The sequence below is a fragment of the Phasianus colchicus genome, chromosome 2, assembly GCF_987193195.1.
Source record: "Phasianus colchicus chromosome 2, bPhaCol1.hap1.1, whole genome shotgun sequence".
NCBI classification, from domain to species: domain Eukaryota; kingdom Metazoa; phylum Chordata; class Aves; order Galliformes; family Phasianidae; genus Phasianus; species Phasianus colchicus.
Window position 1 is genome coordinate 67,824,097 of NC_143437.1, and position 26,321 is coordinate 67,850,417.

The 26,321-nt window shown below is 40.0% G+C and overlaps 1 protein-coding gene and 1 long non-coding RNA gene across 3 annotated transcripts in view; one reads left to right on the top strand and one right to left on the bottom strand.

Annotated features, from left to right (window-relative positions):
• The window catches only part of CRYBG1 (crystallin beta-gamma domain containing 1), a 94,757-nt gene that overhangs the window by 26,852 nt on the left and 41,584 nt on the right, over positions 1-26,321 (bottom strand). The window contains exons 1-9 of one of the 2 annotated variants that reach the window (XM_090135925.1): positions 15,907-15,977; positions 13,232-14,721; positions 8,500-8,550; positions 6,633-8,091; positions 6,370-6,546; positions 3,870-3,917; positions 3,658-3,776; positions 2,166-2,322; positions 1,049-1,188 (exon numbers count right to left, since the gene is read on the bottom strand). In XM_090135925.1, the coding sequence (XP_089992051.1) occupies positions 1,049-1,188; positions 2,166-2,322; positions 3,658-3,776; positions 3,870-3,917; positions 6,370-6,546; positions 6,633-8,091; positions 8,500-8,550; positions 13,232-13,983 (2,903 nt within the window). In that variant the 5' untranslated portion in view covers positions 13,984-14,721; positions 15,907-15,977. Of the gene's footprint in view, positions 1-1,048; positions 1,189-2,165; positions 2,323-3,657; positions 3,777-3,869; positions 3,918-6,369; positions 6,547-6,632; positions 8,092-8,499; positions 8,551-13,231; positions 14,722-15,906; positions 15,978-26,321 lie in introns of those variants that run through there. The other variant, XM_090135924.1, reaches the window with a different exon arrangement.
• On the top strand, positions 19,522-25,790 carry LOC149919090 (uncharacterized). The gene is made up of 4 exons (XR_016464759.1): positions 19,522-19,733; positions 20,626-20,652; positions 25,404-25,500; positions 25,617-25,790. It is a non-coding gene; the product is annotated as an uncharacterized LOC149919090 (long non-coding RNA).

The following is a 26,321-nucleotide window of genomic DNA, read 5'->3' on the forward strand; positions in this document are numbered from 1 at the left end:
AATAAGCTTCTGTCAGAGAACCCACTCTGTGAACATCTTAAAATTTTCCTACATACCCAAGTGCTTCATAGTGCTCCTTCAAAATCAAAGTGTGAAAAATTCCTCAGATAAAATACCTTTATCTGATAATGAAAGTGCCTCATCCATCATGAGATGTATTTGAATATCTCTTTGCAATGTTATGTAATACTAACTCTTAGTTGGGCAATTATCAGCAGTTAAATATACCATTAGCAAAAAGGCAAATACTACCACAGCCCAAACATGGTACAGTCACCAGGTCTGTACACTCTGCAAAACATTCTGCAGGACCCAGGACCACTAAAAGTTGTTATACTCCCTGTTTCTAAATGCAGTCTCCCTCCTTTTTGCACCAATTTTGCTGGTGCCAATTTAAGGCATACGTTACATACTGATCTACTTATTACATTATCAAGGTTCTCACTTCTACAGTAACTGGATTGTTCCTTGGCCTCCTTTATAACAAAATTTTGCTTAGTTCATGGCACGCATTATACTCCTAGCTTATATGGCTGTATGTTTTCAGGTGACATAGTATACATTCTTAATTATCAGTATAAATACTGATAAATTAAAATGCACAGTGAAATAAAAGGATGCTTTCAAGAGACCAATTTCATGCTAGGTCTTACATCATTACATGACAGCTTAAAAATGTTCTTTCAGTACATTAATTTCAAGTTTAGAGATAAAAGCAGTAGGAAATGTGGTGGTAGACTGCTATGATAAGACACCTCTCATTTCTTATAAGTTTGCCTGAATGTGAAAAAGCAGCAGAGGAAAATTCATACTTTTACTGCAAATTCGTTTACCCCATGCAATTAGAAGAAAAATAAAACATTATAAGGTGTCATCCTAACCAGGTGTGAAGCATTACAATGATGTAACAATGTTACAGTCAACAAGAACTACCAAAATATCTGACTGCAATAAACATAGCCTGCTCGCACGGCTGATAGATGTAATCAATGGTTTAAAAGAAATTCCTTTCATAGCAGTACACGTTCACACAAAACTATGCACTTACATGCCCCAGTGTACTTTGATAGAACAAGTCTTCTGAGTGCTGCCAAACACCCCTGTTTCCTCTGTGTCGTCAAAAAAGGAAGTCACGATTCCTAGCCCTTCAGGTTCTGTGTACAAATCAATTTGACTGACCCTGTAATCCTGAAAAAATGAAGATCGCAATAATTACCCCATCTGTGCTATAATTAATGTGGCTAACTAAAACAGCTTTGTAACTCCTGTTTGTTTTAAATTGCTTCCCCTTCTTGTCAATTACTACTATTATCAGATTCCTGTCATAAAAGTAAAACTAGGCCAGTTGCCTGTCTCTGTTTGGACCAAGACCTCAGTCAATCTTTAATCAGCATGTACGCTGTTTACCTTCTGCCATCTAGGCAGGAATGCATCTTCTTTCATCAGTTAATATCTCCTCCAGCAAATTAAATCCTAACACAACAACAAGCAAGCCATTCTTGAGAAGAACTAATTTAAACAAGAATTGTAGTTACAAGCAATATATATTCCTCCCTTTTTCTTTACTAGTCAAATACCTTTATAGCTCATAGTTACTTAGGCAATCTGCAAACATATATACTTAATGGTAGGTTAAAAGTGCATGTAGAAAGGCTGTTTCCACCACATATGAAACTTCTTGATAGGTTTGTACATACAAGTGTATTTTCTGAGTAACAAAAAAGATTTTAAGGACGTTTAATGCTAAAGATTTGTTGGGTATAAGTCTGTTCTATACATTAATAAAAAAAATAACAGAAACTGCCCAACAATCCATGTGTTTTCAAAATACAAGTCTGTGGATTTACTGATCAGTTTTCTGGAAAGATTTTCCCCAACAGATTTATCAAGCTGAAAAGCATATCCCCACATAAGTTCCTATGGCATTTTCTGGACCATTTCAATGAAAATTAGTTTTCTTTCTGACGTATCCTTTCACTGTTATTTAGCCAAATCCCTATTCAAAAACAAACAAGCAATTAAACAATACCAACAGAAACTCCACCCACCCTCTCACACTGTGACCATATGAGAAATTCAACCTGCAAGACTGATTTTTCTTAACAGTATAAAACTTCATCAAACATTAGGACTTCTACAAGATTTTCCTTACTTATATTACTTGCCTTAACAACATGTCTTATCGAACCAATCACTGCAGGCTTTAGTGATTCGCATTCATTTTCCTCTTCACCCGCACCCCAAATATCTGGGAATTCCAGTTCTCCTTCTTCCAGAGGAATAGAAGGACCTTCAAAATTCGGTTTTTCATAGAGTATCCAGCTTAAAATAAAAAGTTATCAGTTTAAAATGTTTTATCAATTGTGAGTGTCAAAAGTCATTTTCCCATTCAACAATTTCTTTTTTTCACAAGAAGCACCATTTCCAGATCTTCCATGCCACTCCAACACAGCTTATTCCCCCAATAATGCTGATGCAAGTCATTTCTGGTCTCTGTGATATTTTTTAAAGCAATTATAAAAACAAAGATGCCTGCTGCTGACTTTGTAATTTCATCAAAACCTCCACCCTTTTCAAACTGATGATCAGGGACTGCAGGAGTGCTCTCTATGTATACCAGACTTCAGCACAAGATACTAATCAGAACCAATTTGTAGGTCAGAAAATGTTGACACTACAGACTGCTGTGTTATGTATAAACAGACAGGCTACTTGGATACTATGAACAGCATTGTACAGTTCTACAGGGGCTGGTACAGACATGCTCAGAAGACAACTTTATTTTTAACTGTAGGTTTGAATAAGTAAGTAGATAACAACTATATCCACTCACAGATTTAAAACTCTCCCATAGAGCTCTCAGTTGAAAGGAATAAAAAAAAAACAACATTCCCCTAGTGCAACTGAAAACCATGTTGGAAAAGAAGAGAGCCCTGGTTTACGCAGGTCGGATTTTCATTCCTGTTTTCTGAAGCTAAGCAGCCATTAGAATGCTTTCTAGGATCTCCTACAGCAGCTAGTCCTCGTTTATCCAGCTTGCTATCAGATCATTACTTTTGAGAAACTGCTGTTTGACCATATTATAGCCTGGTCACAGCTTAAATTACCATACTATCCAGACCAGTAATGGCTGTTCTTTTAACACTACAAAGAAGGTGGCAGATGAACTGGTTTTTAAATAGTCTCAGACAATCCAGCTTTTAGAGAAAAATTCCCTCTAGACTCACCAGAGAAACATCTACACTATCACTTCATGTATTTGTATAAGGAATTAATCTTCCTCATTGAGACTAATGTAGCCCTAACCCACATCAAACCTGTCTTCAAAACCCTTAGCTATCCTGTTAACATAGTTCAAATACTAGTTAAGAATCCATAAAGGAGAGAAAAATCAAAGGGCAGCATGGACAGAATTTGTCTTTTTATCCCATTGAGGTGAAATGTTGAACTCTTCCAGATGGTAACACTGACGCCAATTTATCAGAGAAGTTAGTTAGTACAGAACTTCCTATTGCAGGAGGTAAAATACCATGTTTACTTTTCAAAGGTGTCTATATTATATTGCCAACTGAACACTGGTTCAGTTCCAAGGGATTTCCAGATAATAAAGATCTCTGGGTAGCTTTATCAATGATAAAGAGTTAAAATTCATCTTACCATCCTCTGATAACTTTAACTAAGATTGTTGGTGACAGAACCCAAGAACTGCAATCCAGAACATCATGGAAAACTTCAATAACATTCTCTTGATTGTCTGATTCACAGTATATCACCAGCTGTGTTTAAAACAAAACCAACATTATCTATTTTTATCTAGGTGTGCTTTTAAATATGGAGAGGAACAGTGAAGAACATAAAATTGGTCTTACCTTCCCAGGCCTGGGATTGATTTTACTTTGTCCATTTCTTGAAAGTGTCTAATAAACAGTGGGGAGAGAAAAGTCACACATACAAAACAAACCAAAAATCCATTCAAAAAAAGATGCTAAACTACAAAAAGTTACCAAAACAAGATGAAAATTACACTGAACAGTAAAAAACTTCACCTACGCCCATCTCCTGCCTCAATTCCTCCTTCTTCCTGAAGCACAATACTTTGCCATGAGTAACACGCTTCCTAACTATTGAAATAATAATAATTTTAATTATCATCTCACTGAAGACAAGTATTCTCAGATTTGAAACATTTTAAAATTTCCTTTTCAGCAGCTTCCTACTTATTTCAGGAGTTTCAGACACTGAGAGACTACTCAGAAAACTGGCATTATGGAAATACATGCTCTACAACTTTCAAGATATAAATGAATATGTTAGTGGCTGATAACCATAAAGAATTAAATGATTTTGAAGGAATAGGAGATAAGACTGAGGAAGCATGGTGGCACATACGTTTATGAACTAGATATTATAATCAATGTTTTTGCTGAACATCATCTAACAAGGTAAGTATTCTTCAAGAAGTATGAGGTTCTGTAATAAGCAATAGACTAAAAATGCTGAGAAGAAATAAAACATACTCAGGTATACAAAATCTATAACAGTACCTCTAAGTCCACAGGGAACTATATGATATAGGCTATATGAAAAAATCTGTGGTTGTATCATGTGGTCTCAAAACAAATAAAGAAAGGGTTGTAATTATGTGTGGTTTTCCAGCAAGGACCGGAGCATTAATTTTTGGACAGGGTCCCATTCTGCTAGGTAGTATTCATACAAACCAAAAATCAGACCCTGCCCTCAAACAGCTCACAGCAGAAGATAAGCAGGAACACGTGCAAGGAATTAATGAGAACGGATTAGTCGCCATGCAGGGCTGGCAGTGGTCTCAGGATAGAGTTCCTAACCGCCACTGGATTTTTGTAGGCATCATCAAGACAAGTTGAAGCATGACTGGTTTTTCAGCCTGTGCTTCAACTCCAGTTAGAACTTGCTCTGTGCAAGAGTCATTGAGAGTCATCGTTTTAGGCTGCCCTTACTCTTTCCCTTCACACTGTACATTAATTTCTTCATCACCACCTTTTTAGTCAGATGAAGATGCACAGTACGTACATGTCATACAAACTTTTTTGATACCTGCCTACCTTGAGCAAGACACTTCAGAGTCAGCAATGGTGCTGCAGAAGACCTGGAACCCAATGGAGACTAATGAACTCCTCCCAAGAGCAAACTTACATGTGGATGTACCTCCTTGCCACACTGCACCTCCACACTCTAATGAAATAGCGAAATCCACTCTGGGACAACAATTTAAGTGGCAAAAATTAACACCTACATTAGTCATTTTGTTTCAAATTCAGGTTTTGAAATCCAAATAGGATCACCTAAAGTCAGAACTCCTTTAGAACTGGCAGTATGAGACTGCACCACTGCAAACAAACCACCTAATTTTCAACCCTACACTAATTTAAAACTTCCCAAGAGAAAATCGACATCCTCAAAACTGTAAGGTAGAATGGATTATTTCCTGCCACAAGGTGTAGAAGGAAGAAGTTATTTCTACTTCCCCAGCCATTTTAGTAGAACTGTAACAGCAGATAATCTGCTGCTTTAGCAAAGAACTACTCAAGTTGCTTTTATGCTACTTCAATTCCAGATCACATCAATGTGGCTATTAAACTTCAAAAAACATTTTTCTTCCTGGATAACGATAAGGACCAACATCTGCAGAAACAGCAAATACTATTGGTTCAAAATACTGAAAGCAGAAATCGCAGTTCTCGTGTTGGGGTGAAATTGGCTTTGAAGGAAAACACAGATCTACCTTCACTCATGGTGAACAGAAGCTCATAATCAAGTGAAGGGGCATCCCTCCACTGTAGCAGCACTTCCAATAAACGCTACTATCCATTCTTTAGGAATACTTTATGAATTATGTATTTTCTACCAAACGCATGACAATACTGAGAGCAGAAATAATGAAGTAAGAAAGTTTGCCTTATTATCCTTATAATAGCATAATGTCTGAATGTCTGACTGGAAGAACAGAGAGATTATTCTTAAAAGAAGAACAGGCAAAAATTTTCTGAAATTCGCAGGAAGCATTCTACTGATAGAGAATAAAAAATAGATGCAGCGTGAGACCTGTTTAAAAAAAAAAAAAAGAAGCATGAAGACATTCAAACATATCCTTTCTTACTAGTGAAGAGTCTTAGAATAAAGGCATGACAAAGAAACAATAATTTTAAGAGATGCTATACATTTTACATACATGCATCTTATTTTCATGTGTAGCCAACATCAGATGAAACTGCTACTATACCTACGCTCATTCTGTGTATGTAATCTATGCATATCCCACTATGAAAGGAAACAAAACAAAAGCTATGTGTGGTAACTTTCAAGATAGATTTTCAATGACATAATACTTACATCTACATCTAATAAACCAGTGGGGACATTTGATTCATATCTGCTTGCTCCTAACCAGCTGGAAAAATTTTTTTCTGGATTCCCATAGTTCGGTATTGGTAAACTTAGCTCTTTTTTTGCACTATCTGCTTGTATGTACTTCTCCATATAACTTGGAAACTTCATATCTGAAAGAGACTGGATCAGAAAAATAAAAATTAACAGTCATTCAGCAGTTAATTCATGAAATGCAACCACGTAAAATGTTGTTCATCCTTTATTACCTCAGGTTTTTGTGGCAGGCTGAATGGCCCAGAAGCATCCTGTTGTAAAGAAGGTATCCCTGAGGAGTCTGCTATAAAAGTTGTGTTATTTACTGAGGTCAAAGACGGATTAAGAAACTTTTCCTTAGAAGTAGATGACAGCAAGCTTGAGAAGAGCGAGCTTTTTTCCAGCCGGGATCTCTTAACCTCACCATCCGTACCATCCGTGCTCTCTTTTCCATTTATTTCCTGAGTAAAAGCAGGTTCCTCTCTATTACATGACTGAAGGGCTTTGAATATTATACTTTGCTCTGTAGATGCACGCTTGGGCCTGACTCTGGCTATCGTTTCCAGACTTTGCATTTTCATTTGTTGGGTTGGTAACAGATCCTGCACTTTTTCCCTTCTCAGTCCCAAACCGAAGGTAAATACACTAGGATCAAATACTTTCTCTAAGTTGTCTTCATGAATCGGAGGCATTGCGAAGTGGGGTGCTGGAGATTTGGGAAGCTTTGACCTTTTCTTTTTCTGTGGTAAACAAACTGAGCTGTCCAAGTTTTTTATTGTTTCCGCAAACTTCTTCATGTCAGTCGGAGAATCAAAAACAGCATCGTCTTCAGCAGAGCCATTACAAGTTTTGCCAGGGCTCTCTGGGGTATTACTGCTGTGCTCCGGCACCAATACACCATTGAGACTGCTGTCATCATACTGCTGTGCTGCATAGGTCAAATCTCCTGGCTTTGCATCTTTATCTCCATTTTCCACCTTCTGAGATTCTGGTCTACTATGCTGATGAGATTGGAGAGGATATTTATCGCCGTTGCAGGGTGATGAGACCTCTGTGCCTGACGGTACCTTCTCTTCATTTCTAGGGAGTTCTGGGCTTGTGTTATTTTGCTGGTAGTAAATATCAGGAAAGCTTTCATTTTTAACAGGTGAGTGCAAAGACGGTTTAAAAGGAGAACTTTCCTTTTTAACTGTGCTTAATTCTGGATCAGGTTGCTTCAGAGAGGCACCACTAGCATCAATTTTGCTGCTTTGGTTAAAAAGGGATATTGCAGCTTTTACTTTAAGCTCTGTTCCTTTCCCAATATCCTCGTAAGTTGCAGAGCATTCTTCATTTTTGCCCTTTAATTCTGCAGTGCTATCTTTCTCTGCTGTGCCATTCTCAAATAACTTCTGGCGACTGTTTTGCTTATTTAACGTTTTATCAGGCTGCTCGCTTTCCTTAGGTTGTTTTCCAAATATCAGCTTTGCTCTACCAACAAACGTGCTTGGTACAGTGTTATTTTTTGAAGCAGAGATATCAGTAGGCCTCTGGCTCTGATTGGCACATTTATTTTCAAACAAGGAAATTTTGTTGGCAATGCTGTTGTTATTTTTATTAACTGGTTTTTCAAGAGTATCCTGCTCACTTTCTAAACTGTCTTGATTTGTAGGCGCTTTAAAATTCAGCTCTACATTCTTCGGTTTGGCTGGACTATAGGAGGCAAAGCGATACACAGTTACATCTTACAGTAATCTTGAAGAGACTTGTAACAGTTTGTAAAACAATAAAATGTAGCATTAAGATGATTTTCATATAATCATAATCAGTTTAAATTTCAGTATCTCAAAAGGAATTAAAAAGACAAAATTATTAAACGCTAAATAAGGAAAATACATTTCAAATATAAGTAATTCTTTAATGCTCAGCAAAACAAAGATGCAGAAACACAGCAGCCTACAGCATCTGCAAATGAGGCAGAGAACTACTTATGACTGACAGAAATTAAAATTTAATAGTGAACAGGCAGAATAAATTATACGCATGCAATTCTCTGCAGAGTTTAGGAAACAAATCCCAATTCATTAAGGTGATAATGAGTTGGTTAACATTAGAATATACCTCTCCAACAAGTTTTGAAGACATCTGCCCAGATTCTTTTCAGTCCTTGCACTGCAGAAGCAACCATAAATCAAGTGAGAAACCTCTTCTGGATTCATTATTGCTGGTAGAAAATATCACAATCCCCCGATCCACTGCAACTGCTCATCACTGTTTTAACCATTAAGCCAACACCGCATGGGAGGACTCTCTCATTTCCCTCAGGTAAAGTCAGCTAACATTTGAAATAGTGTAAACTAACCCTGCTGATTTTACAAGAACTGAATTGGGAAATACTTGTAAATTCTTATTTAACAGAGTGGATAGAGAAGTGCGTACTATGAGGCCACAGCACACATGACTTGCCTACTATTGCAGAAAGCTGGTGACGCACATCTCCTTCATCAGAATATCTACATTCAAAGAAAAGCATTTGTCTGTGTCACCTGCTACTGCAGGTGTATGAACAACTGAGAAGAAGCAAGGCACGTCTTCAGAATTTATCAGCCAGGAGTACCAAACAGCCCACCAGTAAAGTGAGACCCACTCTCCACAGAGGAATCCAGAGACATTCAACAGTGACAGAATGCACAGAAACAAAATCTTAAAACGGCGGGAGATTAAAGAAACTTGCTTGCAGGGGCCTCATATGCTCTACCAATAATTCCTGTACTCATTGGTTTTGTTCTTCACCTACACAGCTGTTCGCTGAGCTATGACACAGCTCTTCAGTCCAGTGAAGAAGGGTGAGGTACAATTGAGTTAACAGAAATGTAAAAACTGAATCCACTCCTTCCCTCTCTTCCTCAAGAATCACTCTCAGGTAAGAAAGTAAACCCTACCAAAACATCTTCATTGTAGAAGCTTTTCTTCTTGAGAAAAGCACAAGGAACAAACTTACTGTGATAACAGAAGGAATCCCAAATCAGCTGCCTAAGAAACTATGCAGAAAGTAACTGCTGAAATCACTGCGTATTTCAGGAGACTTCCTGACAGTGCTCACTGCTTGCTCAAATTGCTCTTAACTGGAATGTTCTTATAAAGAACACAAGACAACTGAAAAAAAGGAAATAGTGAATTTACACCTGACTGACTGTACCTCAAACAAAGCTAAATAAAAAAGCAATTGAAAAACTGAAGTCAAGAAGCAAGGAAAAAAAAAAACAACATTCTTGAGATAAATAAGGAGTGAAACTATCAGACAACAAATTTCAAGATACCTACACCCTAGTTTTTATTTGCAGTAACTGCTCTGCCTTCTCTAATGCCTCTGTGGAGATGATGGTGAGATCTACTCACATCCTTCTCTCTGCTAAACAATGCAAAGTGCTTCAGCTTCTACCCATATGTGATGTACCCCAGTGACATATCTTAACGGTACACTAAAAGACTCATTCCATCTTGTGAAAATCTCACTTGTATCGAGGGAAGCAGGCTGGAAGGAAAGAGGGGTACCACTCAACACAAATGCCCAGGTTCTTCCTCAAGTGCACAAAATCTCTTCCTTCTCCTTAAACATGCTGGCTGTTTTCCTCAGTACAGCCCCCTACAGGCTTAACTGACTTCTGCTAGAAGAATGCACTAGAGGAAGAAGTTATATTTTCCTTCTACTTGTATTTTCAAGAGGTATCATTAGCACCTGGTAATCTTAACAGTTTCATTTCCATACATCCTCCTGCCAGTCTGTCACTTGCACTACTACATGGGTTTCAACACAACAAACAACACATCTCCCTAATAAGATCCTTCTTTCCTTGTAAGTCTTGACACAAGCAAGCGCAATGGATAACACTGATAGTTATCAGCCACACCTAAAATTTATGTCAATGAGCAACTAACACCTCAAAGGTATAGTTTCAAGCTTTGCAAATTTACACACAAACAGCTGCTTCAGCAACCTGTATTTTACGCTGCAGTATTTTTGCAGAGCAACAGACAAACAACTGATGCTGAAGAGCAATGAAAAGCTCAGCCTTGGAGCTCCGTCCACCGCAGCCAGTCACGTGCAGCTTAGCCTTTCATTTTGCCACTGAGAAACGTTGATGTTCCACACTGAGGAATGCTGATTTTAAATGTAGCTGAAGGACGCGTCTCTTTGCGAGTACTGAATTTCTAAGCTTGTTTAAAAGGAGGAGAAGCTGTCCGAGTGTCCTTTAATTTCCCCTGCAGCATGGGAGAAAAAACACTGGAACACGGATTCGCATAATGGTTCAGACACTTTCTTACAAACAGCCCAGTACAGTTCATCATTTCCACCCACTGCTGGCCAGGAACAAGCAAGCACAAGCGAAATACCAATGTCCTTCTCCTAGGCTATACCTTGCAGCTAACCTGTGTGAGCAAGCAGTTAAATCTCCTCTAATATAGTCATAAATTGAAGGTGACTCATATACTTGAAGCATACTGTTCAAACGACCTCATCAAACACGTAACTGATGCCAAAACATCAGACTGAGGCAAGCAAAGTAAAATGGCACGTTAACAGAGCAGAAGAATTCAATGAGTGGGCATAGGCACAAAGGCAGCTACAAAACCAAGTCTGAAAATCAAAAATGACAACTAAAGTCAAGGCTGATGTGCTTAGCAAAATCCTAACAGCTGCCTGAGCTTTTATGTGCTGAGTGAGAGGTGCCATTAGCCTCAGTTTAGTCTCAGGCCCAGTAAGTTCCTCCTTCAAAAGCTAAAGGTAAAAGTATCCTGTGACTCCCAGGTTCCACTGTACATAGACATAGAAGGAGCAAAGACAGGAACTGTTATCACTACTTGCTGAGAACTGGCAAAAACAACTTCTTAAGGAGTACTTCTAAATAACCTCGATTCTCAGAATTGGCACCATGTCATTAGTAACAAACGTCATGCATTCTTTAATTGAAAATTAGTTCGATTATTCCAAATATATTTTATAGGAGGGAAAGGAGTCTCTCATTGTCCATCTTTACTCAAATGAATGAATCAGTACTTTTCAAACTGAAGGGGTTTCAGGTACAGTATCTAATGGTAATTTTCCCCTTTAAAAATGGAAAAAGCATCTAGTCTCTATTCCCAAGCAGGAAGAAGAGAACAGAAATACTCCTTCTTGTAATACCACCATTATATTTTTCTTTTCCTGTTTTACAACTTAACTCACATCCAGGTTTATAGCTCACATGCTTTCAAGGATGACCACAAATTACACCAGATAATCCGACTGTATCAATTTATCAGGCTAGAGAAATTGTGTGATTCTGTGCAACAGTATCTACCAGGAGCATCATGAACCTGCAGAACACAGCAGTCCCCACCCTGGGCTAAAGTTCTTGGAGCAGCAGATAAGGTCAAGACGCAAAGCAGCACACAGGCCACACTGCCAGGTGAGAAAGAACAGAAAGAACAGGCTTTTATCCATTAAAATGACAGCTGTCAGAAGGGGTACTTGTCTATAACTGTTAGAGTATAGCAGAAGATAATTCTCTGTGCAACAAGCCACGCAGATACCCAGACAAACAAAATCCAGCCATGCAAGCACTTGTAACTTCATCATCACTAATGGGAGTGACACAAGGAGAGAAATATGCAGGCTACTTGCATTCAAAGTAAAGATACAAAACTGCAGTGTTGAACATCTGTGAGCTCTGTCGCCAGATGACAAAGTGGCATAGTGTACAAAATCACCACCATTTAACTATCAGAATGAGGTGTTTTCAATCCAGTTAGAAAGGTACAAATCAGAGGTAGCATTTCACAAACTGTGCAAAGAAAATGCTCCTATAATCTCTATACTTTGCAGACGTGGTAAGCATAACTGGAAGTATACCTGGTTGTTAAGCTTTAATGCTGAACTTTCATGAACCTCTAGCACAAATGAAAGGCAATTCTAAAATCAGTGTACCTCAGGTGGATTCTGACACGACCTGTAAGTGAATGCACCACAAAGAGGAAAGCAATGCTGCCTATTACATACCCATGAAAACCAAACAATAGAAATGACGAGAACAATAAAGTGATTCACAGAACAAAACCATTGGTAGTCCAGGAAATCAATAGCCGGAATCCTACTAATGATCACACCGCAAGTAACAAATACATCCCCATCTTCCTAAGGAAAGCACAGATCACATCTGCTTGACAGAGAACAACTGCTTCAGAAGTAAATCACGCAAACTAACTATGCATAATTCTGCAAATGCCTGATCTAAATCCCATGCTTAAGAATTTACATCCTTTGTCCTACGTGTACTTATAAAGACAGCTAAATGCATTCAAATTCATGGAGTAAAATTTATCATATCATCTGAAGTACCAAGTAAGTTCTACACTGCATCCTTCATCTCTTCATAAAGTAACTGCTGTGCAGAACTGCTCCTTCTTCAAAGAATAACCTGAACACCTTCCTTGGTCGGGGATTTTAAAGCACAAAATCTTCAAAAAGATCCTCCATTGGCTACAAACAGCAAAATCACATTTAGGTCGATGAGAGCCAAGCTAGTCTGAGCAACAAAAGGGGCAACGATGACAGCAGAGCAGCTTTTACTCGTGTTAAATTATTCTATATAACAAAACAGACATAGAAAGAAATGACCTAGACACGAATTATTCTTCTAACACATGCATATTACAGTGTTAGTTAGGTGTCAATATGATTAAAAGAAACAGCTCTTAATTGAAAATAATCTAGATAGCAGATATATAGCCAGTGCTCCTATATAATCCTAAATACAGATGCTGGCAAAATTACAGCTACAAGGGTAAGGTAAACTGTAGTTATCTTACTTACAGGCTAATTTTTGTTGTGACTATTCTGGAAGCATCCAAACTCTTCAGCTTGAAGCTGTCTAAATCAGAACTTGTCTGTCTCTCAGCTGGCATACATAGGTCTCCATTTTTAATCTTATCAGTACGCAAGAAAGCTCTTCCATCAGAATCATTACCATGCTTTTCTGTCTTGGTTTCATTTCTGCCTTCAGCAAACACTATGGTGTTGTCTTCTGCCTTATTGGATGAGGAGACTTTGGGAGATTCCAAGCTGTCTTCCCCAAAAGCCCCAGGTAGAGTTCCTTTTTCCTGCAAAGTTCTTTTTGTCACTGGGTTACTCTCCGTTGATCCTAAAGGTTGCCTTTTTGAGGAGTAATCTTTCATCTGACTCTTCAAACCAGTGGGGGAAGTAGGAACAGAATCCAATTGATTCTTTTTATAAGATCTTCTCCTTGCAGGGGTTGTGGTTGAAGCTTGTTGTTTACCTTTGTCAGCTTCAGTCTTGGACGTGCCTTTGTGAGCAGATCCAGCTTTTAGGTCTGGATTATTACCTGAAGAAAAGGAATTCCGTTCAGGAGTCTGTTGAGGAGACTTCAGTTTTCTTTCTGAGGTTATTACCTTGTCTGGAAACCCCTCAGAAGATGCATCATCCTCAAAAACAGAATCTTCTCTTGCAGTATTCTCAGTCTGGTTTCTCTCTCCATTTGGAATGTCACTAGATGACTGAGATTTTCTCCTTTTCCCAGATCTTTTACTAGAAGATTTCTTATCCATTGTGTCTGAGTCACCACAATTTTCTTCCGATATAACAGTCACGGGTTCATTAAGGAGTTCGTCTGTTTTTCTAAGATAGATATCAACTGTTAACACTCTCGCAGGCTGTGGGTGTTCACCCGCTAGAGTTTCCAGCTTGTATGGCAAATCCTTTGGCTTTGCATGCCCAGGCTCTTCAGACACCCACGTGTTCACCAGATGCTTGTGGCTTAAGATACTCTTTTCTGAGTCTTCACTAGACAAATTCCTCAAGCTTTTTATAAAATCTGGAGTTGTGGAATTATTTATATCTGTGACAGATCCCTTCTCAGGTTCCTGGGTGTCCACATTCAAGCTACTCTCAAAGAAAGAGTTTTTAATGGTTTCACTGCTGCTGCTCCAGTCTGGTGACCACTCACTGTCAGAGGAAACTCCTCGGCCACTCCATTCTGAAATAGTATCGTGGTATAGAGGTCCTACCTCCCCACTGAAACTATATTCTTGTGTCTCAGGAACGACACTCGTGTTTCTCACTTGCTTCTGTACCGGAGGAGATTCAGGACTTTGCTGTATATGTTTACAGTAAATGGGCTGCGCTGTGTGAGGCGAAACTGACCTCTCCCCTTTCCAATGAGAAGTGTGTTCTAATGAACTTTTGACATTTTTTCTTTTCCCTGTACCAAACAAATTTCCAAGTCTTTCCAAAACCGGTTTCTTTTTATGCTCTTCTCTGGAACAATCTGGAAATTGTGAGGAGGACTATAAAAAAAACAAAACAAAACATTTGGTTAAAGTCAAAAGTGTTTCTTTAATAAGCATGTTTGTCTTAATTCCATCTTGAATTTAAAAGGATACGATGAACGGGAAAACAAAACAAAACCAAAACAAAAAACACATACTAAATGATACTAGTTCGAATAAAACAAACAAAAAACCCTCAAAACACAATTAGAATCCCAAGATTTTCCTTACGTCTTTGCCTGTGTTTGTTTACAACACGCTTACCTTGCCCTACAACAGCAGCGTTGTATGTCCTAGATCTCAAACTATTGCACAATTTGTTAACATCACCTGAAGTAATAAAGTATTCTGGAGTTGGTAGGGCTGGGGAAACAAGCTGCTTGGTCAAAATCATAGCATGGAGTTTGCCAAAAACACAGCATGGGGTTGAACTGTCCATATCGGTTGACAGTTTTGAGGCTGCTGGTGGTAGAAGTGAGCATAAGTTATGTTTCATTTCTCACATTTTTCCTTAACGAAACCTGTAACTATCTGCTCGTGTTTGGGGCCAGAAAGCTCAAAGCAACAAGAGCCACTGCATCATTCAATGAGCATTACCGGGTCAAACGCTGCCCTGCATCACTCCCCGTGAAGTTTTCCCTTACAACTTCTAATTAACATGGTAAACAGGAAACACGCAATAGCATTACCGAGCACAGAAGCCTATTTGCATTTTAATATATTAGCACTTTTTACATGCCGGCACGATGAATACGTGTTTTGAGCTGTTGTATGTCCAAACACCGCGGACATTTCCTACTCCGTCCCTTCGCCCTTCCCGATGCTCTTCACGCCGGCTGTTGCCGCGCGTTTTCAGGGCTTCCTTTCGCCCGCAGACGCCGCGCTTCCCTCCCAGCGCCGCGCCTTTCCCTCACACCCGGGCACGGGACGGCTGCGGGTTGGCTGTGGGTTGGCCGCGCTCCCGCTCCCGGCACGGACCGGGCAACGCGGCCGCCGCTCCCCGCCCTCGGGGACGCCCACGGTACCCGCGCCCTCCTCCGCCCCGCGCCCCCGAGTCCGCCGCCGCTCTTCCCCTACCCGGGACGGGGCGAACGGCGGAAAGGAGTCGGACTTCACCCAGCCCCGTCCCGGCCGCCCCGCATCCCGCCCGGCTCCGCAGCGCAGCGCCTCCCCGCCCCGCCGAGCGAGGCCCCCCGCACTCACCGCCCGGCCCGGCTCGGAGCTGCCCCGCACGCCGCTACCTCGGCGCCGGCCGTCTGGGCGCTCCGCCTCGGCCCGCCCCCGCAGCGCGCCCCGGCCCGCCCCGAGCCGCCGCCTCCGCCGCGGGCAGCGGCTCTACCTGGCCGGGCCGCCTCCGCCGGACGGCGAGGAGGGGACGGGGGTGCCGGGCGAGAACTGTTAGAGGCGGCGGAGGGCGAGCGGGCGGCCGGCCGTCCCGCAGAAGCTCGGGCGGTGCGGTGGCGGCTGCGACGTTATTGAGGGCAAAACGCCGCCGCGGGCAAAACCGACGCGCTGCCGATGCCGAAGGACGAGCGCCAGGGGAGGCGGGCCGGGCTCTGCGCAGCCCCACCTGCGGAGAAGCGAGGCGGCGCGGCGCTGCCGTCCCGACACCCGCTGCCGTGGGCGCAGCCCGGCCTCCCCCGGGCCCGGCGGCGCGGAGGAGACGAGACCCGGCGGTGCCCGCCCGGCGAGGCGACCGGGGCCGGGCCCTCCCGGGAGATCCGAGTTCAAAGCCCCGCGGGGCGATGAATCGCGTTTTCCGCCTCACGGCCACGGGCCGGCGGGCGCGGCTCCACGCCGCCTGTGCCGCCGCCGCCGCCTCGGCCCGCCCCTGGCGCGGCGCCCGCGGGCTGGGGCCGCCTGGGGCAGCGCTGCGGGGCCCGGGGCGGTGGTTCGCCCCACGCCCGGGCGGCTCCCCCCTGCCTGCCTGCCTGCCCGCCCCGTCCCCGGCAGGGCCGGCGTGAGAATGACTCCCCTGCCTAATGGTGCCGGCGCTCTCCCCGGGCGCTCAATTAGTATTTAATGTTTAATGAATGCTAAACTAGTCCTCTTCTAATTAACGCTTAATGACTTAAATGAAGTGGAACAGCTTCGTCAGGAAGGACCACCACGCAAAGCCCTGCTCGGGCTCAGCGCGGAGGCGGAGAGACACCGGGTCAACCCCTGCGGCCCGGCCCACAGCGAGTCACCCTCCGGGGCAATTTAAGAGATCGGGCGTTTTTTTTGCGCAGTAGGTGACTTATTTTTGCATAATCAGCAGAACAGCTGCTGGCCTCTGTTCTCAAACTCCTTCGAGTGTGAGGAGTTATAAAACGCTCCTAGACGGCTCCACTGAGCCTATCTGTTGCTGGTGAAACAGTATGCAGCAAGTTAGTTTGCCCAGGCACCCGAAAACTTTAGAAGGACCTAGAATGAGGAAATTCATTTGTACAGTTGGCACATCGTACCCCAACCAAACAAAAATCCGTGTAAAGCCCCTGCCCTCGCCTGCTTTTCTTCAGTTTGTTGCCTATACAACTGGTAAGCAACTGTACCCCTACTGAAGTCCTGTGTCTGTGCATATAGTGACCTCACTGGCAGCTCTCAAATGAGCAAACTAGTGACCACGATCAGGACTTCAAGTTTTGGTGGTTTGTTTTCTACATTTTCTTTTATGTATTTGTAGAGAGAGTGACATAATCTGCAAATGAGAAAACTTGATGTTTGTTGTTTCCCTCCCTTCAGTGACTGCTTTCAACCAGCCAAACCAAAACATTCGTTTAAATGAAGAGGAACGTTGAAGGCTGCATAAAGTTCATACAGCTCAGATGCTTTAGGTGCTTTTGTGATAACAAAACCAGCTGTAAATTTCACTATCACATAAAATAATCTTGAGTAGATAGCCCAATTATTACCTGTTTATTATTATTATTATTATTATTATTCTACAAATGCATTGCCAGTACTAATTAACTGTAAGGAATGTATAAGGACTGAACATCGTTTGTTACCTAAAAAAAGTAAAAATGAGAAGTTTGCACAACCAATTAAAGCAAGCCAATAAGCAGTGAGTAATAATGTCTCTGAAAATCCATAGTAATTGCAGGAGTGAGGAGGATGCACTATATTAGTCACGCTAAAAACTGCCAGAAGACCAAAACAGGGGAAATTTAACCTGATTATGGTTTCAATCTGCATATTACTATTCAGCTAAAAAATAATTGTCGGTCCTCTAAATAACTTGGGATTACATTATCAACCTGACAGCCATTATTACACTTGCAGTCAAGCTTTGGGTTTGCAAGATTACACTCGGAAAAAATTAGTTATTTGAACTGTGGGTCTGGATTTCTCACTTCCCAGCGGTTGATTTTCATAAAGTCCATGGGAACTTAATTATCTTTGAGACGTCTCCCCCTTTCAAATGTAGTTTAAACTGTCCAATGAGTTCAAAAGGTGTTGGAAGGAAAGGAGTAGGGACAGCCAGCCAGTCCAGTCACATAAGCCTTGTTTCCTCAGGGAACAAGGCTGGATATTTTTGCTTGATCTTGAAATAGCTGCCCTATGTAAACTGTTTTGAAGTAATTTCTTCATACAAAGTACTTTAATTACATACAGCTCTTTCAAAACACATAAAAGGCCAGGCACTTGCCCTGAAGAGCTTGTATTTTAACTCAGATAAATGTAGATGAGCCAGTATTGCCAGTGCAAGAGGGCACAGAGACCAAGGTTCTCAGGTTACAAATACATGGGGCCTAACTTGGCAGAGCACAACAAATAAATATTTCATTTTCAGAGAGCAAGAAGTATCCTTTCTCTGCTGAACAGGCTTCTTTAATGTGTTTCAGCTTAAGCATTCTCAACATTGAGAAATTAGCCATTTCAGAAATTCCCAATCAAAGGCTATGGCAGTGTCAACTTCCAAAAAAGAAAAAAAAAGGTGAGCTTGTATGTCCTTGGACAGAATGCAGGAAACTGTTTCAAGTATACTGCAGGAGTCTTTCAAGTTGTGTTCTAATCTGAAAGCAAGATGCTTTCTTCTTAATCAAGAAATGTAAATCTTGTTTGTGTTTATATTCATACCTCTTTATGTTAGCATCAAAATATTTCCTCTGTTTCTGGCTGTTTTTTTGGTTTTTTTTTTTCCCTTTTCTTTTTTTTTTCTTTCTCATTAACTAATGTAAGATGCCTCAGCCAAACCCCTAATTTAACCAAGTAATTAAACATGTGCTTTGCTGATCTCCAGCGGAGAGTATGCATAAGCAACTGTGATTTGTTGAATCAGAGCTTCAGGCTCAGTCTTCAGGGATCAATGGGGTGTTATTTTGCTAGATTACTTCATCTGAGTCAGTTGAACATGACCAAGAACACTTCTTAGGGCATACATTATAGAAAAAAGTAGTATTTTTACTAGCAAGCCTGTGGTAACTAATAGGTGGAAATATCTAATGTAGATAGTTCTCCTGCAATTTAAACATGTTATTTGATAGCATGTGTTAGCATTTAGAGGGGAAAAAAACCCCAAATATTTAGTGAAGTATAAATTTGGCTTTGTCATTCACTAGAAGAGCATAGATTTCAAGTAATATGCAAACTTTTGATACCCCTCTACTTTGAACATTTCTGATACTATAGGTACCAGCCTTTTAAGTTAATACTGGAATGCCAGGAATTTTGGATCTCTTTAAATCCATAGTATCATAATTCTTACAACCACAAGAAACAGAAAGCCTCAGAGTTCTATCAGTCATATGGTATCCCAAGAAGTGCATTAGCCAAGAACATATAAATGAACTCTACTCTTCAGGCTGTACTGTTCTTCACAGTTGACAGATTGACTCAAATATTCAACATTTGCAGTGCTAGGCTTTGTCAGGCTGAAAACTTTGCTGGAGTATTGTTGTCAAAATGTGCTGTAAAAGTAGTAGAAGGACTAGAAGGAAGACTGTACAAGTAAAAGCTAAGAGGAAAGCCTGAGCAGCATAAGAGCCACTCAATATCCTGCTTCCAGTGCTACTGAGGGAAGATCACCCCACTTTCCCAGTTCCCAGGTGAGTGCCCTAACTACTGGCATAGGGAAAGAGAAATGAAAGCTTGCTGATTTTGCCTGTGCTCTTACTTAAAAAGCATGGGAAAAAAAAAAAACAAAACATTTGACCCGAAACAGTTTGGGGAATTTTGTGATCATGAGGGAGAAAAAAAGCAATTATATTTCAAGTTAACCTAAGTGATTTCTACTTTTACTTGATAGCTTATATCAGTAAACCGGATTTGAATTATTTCAATTCACTAAAATAACTTTTCCTTGTTTATGCTGACCCTTTACAAAGCCACAAAAGAGGGGTTAGTATTATAATACTCTATCCCACACGCTGCCTTCCTCCAAGTAACAATGGTTTGGCACCCACACGTGAAACATTTTTAGCATTTCTTTTAAATCCATCAGATTCCCGGTTGACAGTTTCCTCTTCAGACACAGAGAAAGAAATACACTGTAAATGTAACATGTTCATCCAAGCATGGAATTCACTCCCTCCGTCTTGCAACTCTTTCACTGGTACCCTTACGTAAGAGTAACATCCATCTATTGCTATTTCTAACAATTTCACTTTTACCTGAGCTCTTTATACAGGGAATGTAGTTACAGAGACTGGGGAACTTATCTGAGTAACCAGGGAGCTATAAATACAAGACTACTGAGCAGAATGCAGTGAAATGAAGTTTTTACTGACAGTCGTCTTTTTCCATAAACTACTTAGGTATCCTATTTTCCACTACAGATGTTCAAGGGAACAGGACTTGTCTGTTTCCAATTTATTTGTTCACTGTTAAACTAAATCTGTAGTTCAGATGTATACTGAAAATTGACCATTTTGCAACAGCATCTAGAATAACACTAATATTGAGTCTATATGTTTAACTGACTCTTTTTTTTTTTGAAAGGAAATATTCAGCTCATGAAGCAGAGATGTAAGTATAAATTCTGTATTACTTCTTAGATGCCAAATAAGATATTTATATATTGAATATATATATATATGTATAAACGAGCAATCCTGAAAGCAGCAAATTGTGCCCAATCAAATAAATAGAATTACTTACAGAAAACTCAGCAAAAGCAAAAAAGTACAAGCACAATTTGAACAGATAATTAAATCAGTATTTAGGAAACGAGGTTGATAAAAAAGAACAGGCATGTCAGAAAAGACATGCCTGCTCCCATCTCCTCTTCCCCAGAGCTAGTTATTTCCATACACTAAAGTCTTTACCCCCTCCCCTTCTGTCAGCATCTGTTATTTAAAGAGACACTCTGTAAAACCAATGCTAATCAAATTGATTTCACAATTAAAAAATCAGTTGTGCAGGAACCCAAAGATTTCTGCTGGGGTTTAGAGAAAAAAAGAAGAGTACCTTTTGCCTTACCATGATGATGATAATTCTTTTTGCTGTTTACAGAAGAATAAACAAACTACGGTGTGTGTGAGGTGCAGTCCTGCTGTCATTAACCAAACCCTTTTTCTCAGCAATCCTCCCACGCTTTAACCCCTTCTTTCTTCTGGCAGCACTCAGTTAAAAACAAGCAAAAAAAGGAAGTAGTATCTGAAATGAGCCTTTCCAACTGATAAAGTCATTAGGCAGACAAATTATAGCTATGAAAGGGACTCAGTCAGAGAACAAGAGAAGAGCTGCAAAGGGTGGCAGCAAATCCCTCAGTAAGCACCACAACAGAAGTGGAGAACCTGCTGCAAGGAGCGATGAAGTTGGTGTTGGGCAAAAAGCTTACATGCATTCATTAACATGCAATACTGGGACGTAGATATGCAACAGTAGGAAAAATATACCACACACGTTGGCTCTCACAAACTTGATTAAAGTTTTCTGATCCACGTTGAAGGTGGCTAAAGAAGAAAACATGTGCCTTTATTCTGCAAGTGACTGACTTATACAGGTATGCTTGGTTCTTCACTTTCCTAAGCAGGTATAGTAAATCTGCACTTTTCTAGGGTCTCAAGGAAAAATGATGCTAAGATGGAATTTGAAAAAGCAGAAAACAGGCAGCACTAAAAGTATAAGCAGGGATCATTCAACATTAAAGAACTGAGAGAATATTTAAACTTTCTTGAACTTGGAAGACTTCCAGAATTAAACTATATGCAAAAAAATAGCATTAGCATAAATAATAGTAATAGTTGTGCTCCAGTGTAAGAAAAGAAAAAGCTTCATATTAGTTAAGTTCATATCTTTGCTCTCAGCATTTCTAGCTTTGTTACTCAGACAGTATCATTGAGCAGAATTATTAGATAATCTACTCAGCAAGACGCCACCTCTCTTGAGGTAAAAATTGGAAATAAATATACATTCTCTTTTTTATTCTAAGAGACAGGGACTTGAAAGCACTTGCTCTTTTAAGCAATAAGGTTAAAAAGTAAAAACATTCTGTAGGGGAAGAAGTGACCTTGGAATTTTCTCAGGTCTAATAAATAAAACCCATTTCCTTTTTTACTTTCAATTCTGAATGTGGTTCAGAGTGATAAAGAATCTGACACAGAAATATTTTTGCATTTACCTGTCTGTAGGCCTCTTTCTTCTGTTTTGAGAAGGTACAGTATCCTGTCACTAACTCTAATAGTTTATCTGTATGTGTGGGTTTAATATGAGATTTCTAATTCAGACATATAGCTCACCGTAACACTTTCAAATTTCTTTTAGTTTATAATTACTGGAGATAGGAAATAGGTTTCTTTTGCTCCACATCTATGTGTCTGTCTGTGTGACAGATTAAACAGTAAATGTCTGGAAATCAGTTCTTTGTCAAGCACTGTGAAATGCTCCTCTTGATCTCTTTTCCTTCTTTTCATTTAGAATCATTTAGATCAATAGGAACTCCACAGTACTGAAAAGCATATGACATTTGAACAAATTCTGCTATGTTTCAGAGCAGGTACAAGTATTTCATAAAATATCTGTAACTTCCATGGGCAATCCCAAACTGGCTTCTTCAAAAAAGACAAAAAAACTGCAGAATTTTCACTAGTACTACTGAGCTTACAGTAAGATAAACCTGCTAGTTAGGTTTGACCTAACAAGTGCACAAGTGACAACTCATTACGATTTCCATTCTGCGTCTTGCTAATCTAAGGAAAAACTTTTTGAGTAGCAATCTGGACTTCTTTGCTAAGCACATAGAGTAAAATTGATGTGTATTCCCAAAAGGGAAATTATGCACACTCAGATGTTTATACATTTTTACATTAGATGATTATTGGACAAAGAGGAAATAACCGTAAGGAGCCACACACATTGTTAGCTTTTGCCAAACACTGTCCTGGTGTGGCTACCCTGTGCTGGCTAACTGAGTTGGCTCCTCCTGGGCTAACTTGAGCATCTCTACATGATTTTGCACGTAGTTGCCTTCCTAAATGCACTCCTGTGCTCACACTCAATCTTTCTCGTTAGCCAGCCCTACGTACTCAACAGATGAAGGATTTAGGTAGTCTCACACTCTGCATGCGTTATATAGGATCCTTACTTGCAGTTTTAATTTAGTCTAGGAAAAAACATGCCTCCGAGTTTGTTAACTAAGCCACCTGAGTCTTTTAGTCCTTTACTGGCTCTAGCTCTGGATACCTAAAGATAACTTATGATGTCATTGAAATTTGGAAAACTGGGATTTCTTTCACAGGGTAAGATAATTTAAAACAATACCTGTAGAACTGAAAGTCCTTTTGCTAGCAACACAAGGATTTTCTCCAGCTCTGGTACTGTAGATAATAGGCAGCCATAGGCGCACATCATTCTAAGCACTGCGTTGTTACTGCAAGACTGCTAAATTGCTGAAGAATAAAAACAAAGTGGATGCTAATCTGACAAAACCCAAATTTCATAAACCTAACAACAAAGACAAGTGCATGTTTGACATGCTTGCTTTGGGAAGTATATGTGATGGTCCTTAAACTGGAAAAAGTTACTGTATGTTTATGACTCTAAAAGCCATTCAATAGGATGAAAAATGATGATATTTAATCAAGCGTATTTAAATATGCTTTAATAATAAGGAATCTCTCTTCTTCACATTCTCATTAAATAAATCAAAATTGTGCAGTATAACTTCTATAATAGGTTATCCCAGGGTACCATTTAGTATCTTTAAACAAACAGAACCTTTAAACTGAAGCACGTCTCAAGTTAGCCCCAGCAGTATGAAGGCACCCAACAAAGCAGCTGCTTTGGAAAATTTGGGCTTGATAGCCTATGTACTTCAAAGAGCTTTTTACTGAAATGGAAGAAGCATTTACACTCCTTGATAATTTCTTTGATGTACAGAATTTTCATCATGTACACATGAAGAGCATTAAATACAAGAAACTATTATTACTAAAATACCTTATCCTAACTTTATAAAAATGGCTGGACATCTCATCTTAACATTTGAACTACAATTTTATACTTTACTGTTTTTTCTAAATAACAGTGCTCACCTGAGGCTCCCAGAATTCCCTCTAACTAATTATTATAATAATTGTTAAAGAGAATTGCCTTACCATAAATTACAGTAAATTTTATAAAACCAGTATAGAGAAGATAGGAGTGACACAGGACCCACTAGTTCCCTGCAGTGGGCAAAAATTAAATTGAGTGGAATATTCCTCAAAACTCTTTGCTTTTAATCACAGGATTACATCAATATCTCATAACATTCACCATTAAGCAACAGAAACTTCTAAGAGAATTTTTTGATGAAATATATTTCCATTCTTATGTGTGCTTATTTTAGGCTCCAAACAGATGTAATTAGCATATAAAGCATTAAAATAAATAATATGTGCTCATCCAGAAAACAGATACATTATTACTTCTGAAGAAAATGAGAGCATGTTTTCCTGCTATTACAGATCTATTACTACAGACATTCTGCATTAATCTACTGTGCACACCAACTACTAAACATGAACTGCTAAAGTGACATAACTACAGCAGCATTTAAATCTTGCTAGTATTACTAGTGGATCATTGGTTCAAACTTCTACTGACTCAAAAAAAATCGGGTTTTACCCATAAAATCAATATATTTTGTTGATAAAGAATGATGAACAAGGAAGTGGATCAAAATGGGTTAAGCTCTACAGTTCACAAATACCAGTGTTTCCAAGAAACATCAAGAAATACACAGGGTTACTGATTCCAAGACTTGAATCTTAGAGTAAGGCATTAGTTTGGGCACAGGTCTGTCCAGCAGCTAGGACAGGCATTGGTGCCTGCAGCACAGAACAAAGAGGCATGATGAAGAGGCACTTTTATGCATTAATCCTTAAAAACAGCAGGACTCATCAAATGCAGTTTATGTACCACAGTTACAGTGTTGGGCTTGAACTTTAGAAAGGTTTGAGAACCTTTCTAAACACAATCTGGTAACGACTTGCTCCCTTAACAACTCTGGGGGACACTTTGTATGAGCCCAGTCCACTATTCCTCAGCCCTGAGGACATGGGAGGCACCTGGGAATGCCCGGTGAAAACCTGGCAGGCTGCAAGTGCTTCCTCTACACAGAAGGAAGGAGCTTGTGTGTTCTCTCCTGTTGCCACTCCACCGCTTCCCTCCTACGCCTTCTTGGCAGCAGGTTGGGAGGGTGGGAAGAGAAATCTTGGCTGTGCTATATGGTTTCCCTCTAGCTACCCAACCTTTTTGTCTGCAAATGACTCTATCTTTTGTCTTTACTGCAGCTCAGGCTTTCCCAGCCAGCTGCACGATGAGCCTGACAAGTCTCTTCAGTTCTTCAGCTGTGCACAGTGCTCTGAACAGCAGCCAGCAACATGCAGGGTGAGCTTCAGCTTCGCAAAGCAGCAGCTTAGGAAAACAAGGACACAGAAGTACATGCACCTTTCTCGTGTTTGGAAAGTTGTTTTATTTATTTATTTATTTATTTTAAATTTCAGCTCCCAGAATCAGAAATTTATCTGGCAAAAATAAGTCTTACTTGCCCAAGAAAAACATCCCCTTAGCATCCCCAGAAGCACAACAATCTAAACTCCTCTGGAGGACAGGAGAGGGGAACATGAAAAATTACCTCTGATAAGCCTGCTAAAAATCACAAGTTTCTCAAAAAGAAATACAAAAAAGTAAGCAGATCTCAATATTCTTTTTATCTAAATACTAGTTCCTAGACAGTTGAAAAGGGGAGGGGATTTTGTAAAGATGGACAAGGAAAAGAGGTTCAATTTTTGTTTGCATGTCAAAAGGTACAATTTAGAGGGAATTATATTGTTATGTTCTGGAGTGAAAAGCAATGTTCACAGAATAAAACATTATATTTCATTTAAATTCTTAGATACTGTTTGCAACTGTTACATTTAAGCAGATAAGTTTTGAATTTGCAACTCACTGTGACTTTGAAAGTTACTTCAGCCAAGCTAGCTTGTAGGAATGGTAGATATATTTTAAAATCTCTAAATCTTAGTCAAACAGTTGTTTAGCCAATTCTTTATTAAAGTGAATTGCTCTTTGCACTTGCAGACTTGAAGCTATGGCAGACTGAGTGTCTGTTTCAACTGAATAAATGAAGAAGCGTCTCAGCTTGCTCACTGTAATTCAGTTCTCAGAATAAATCCAGAAAGAAGTTTTTCATGACTACCCTTTGCAAA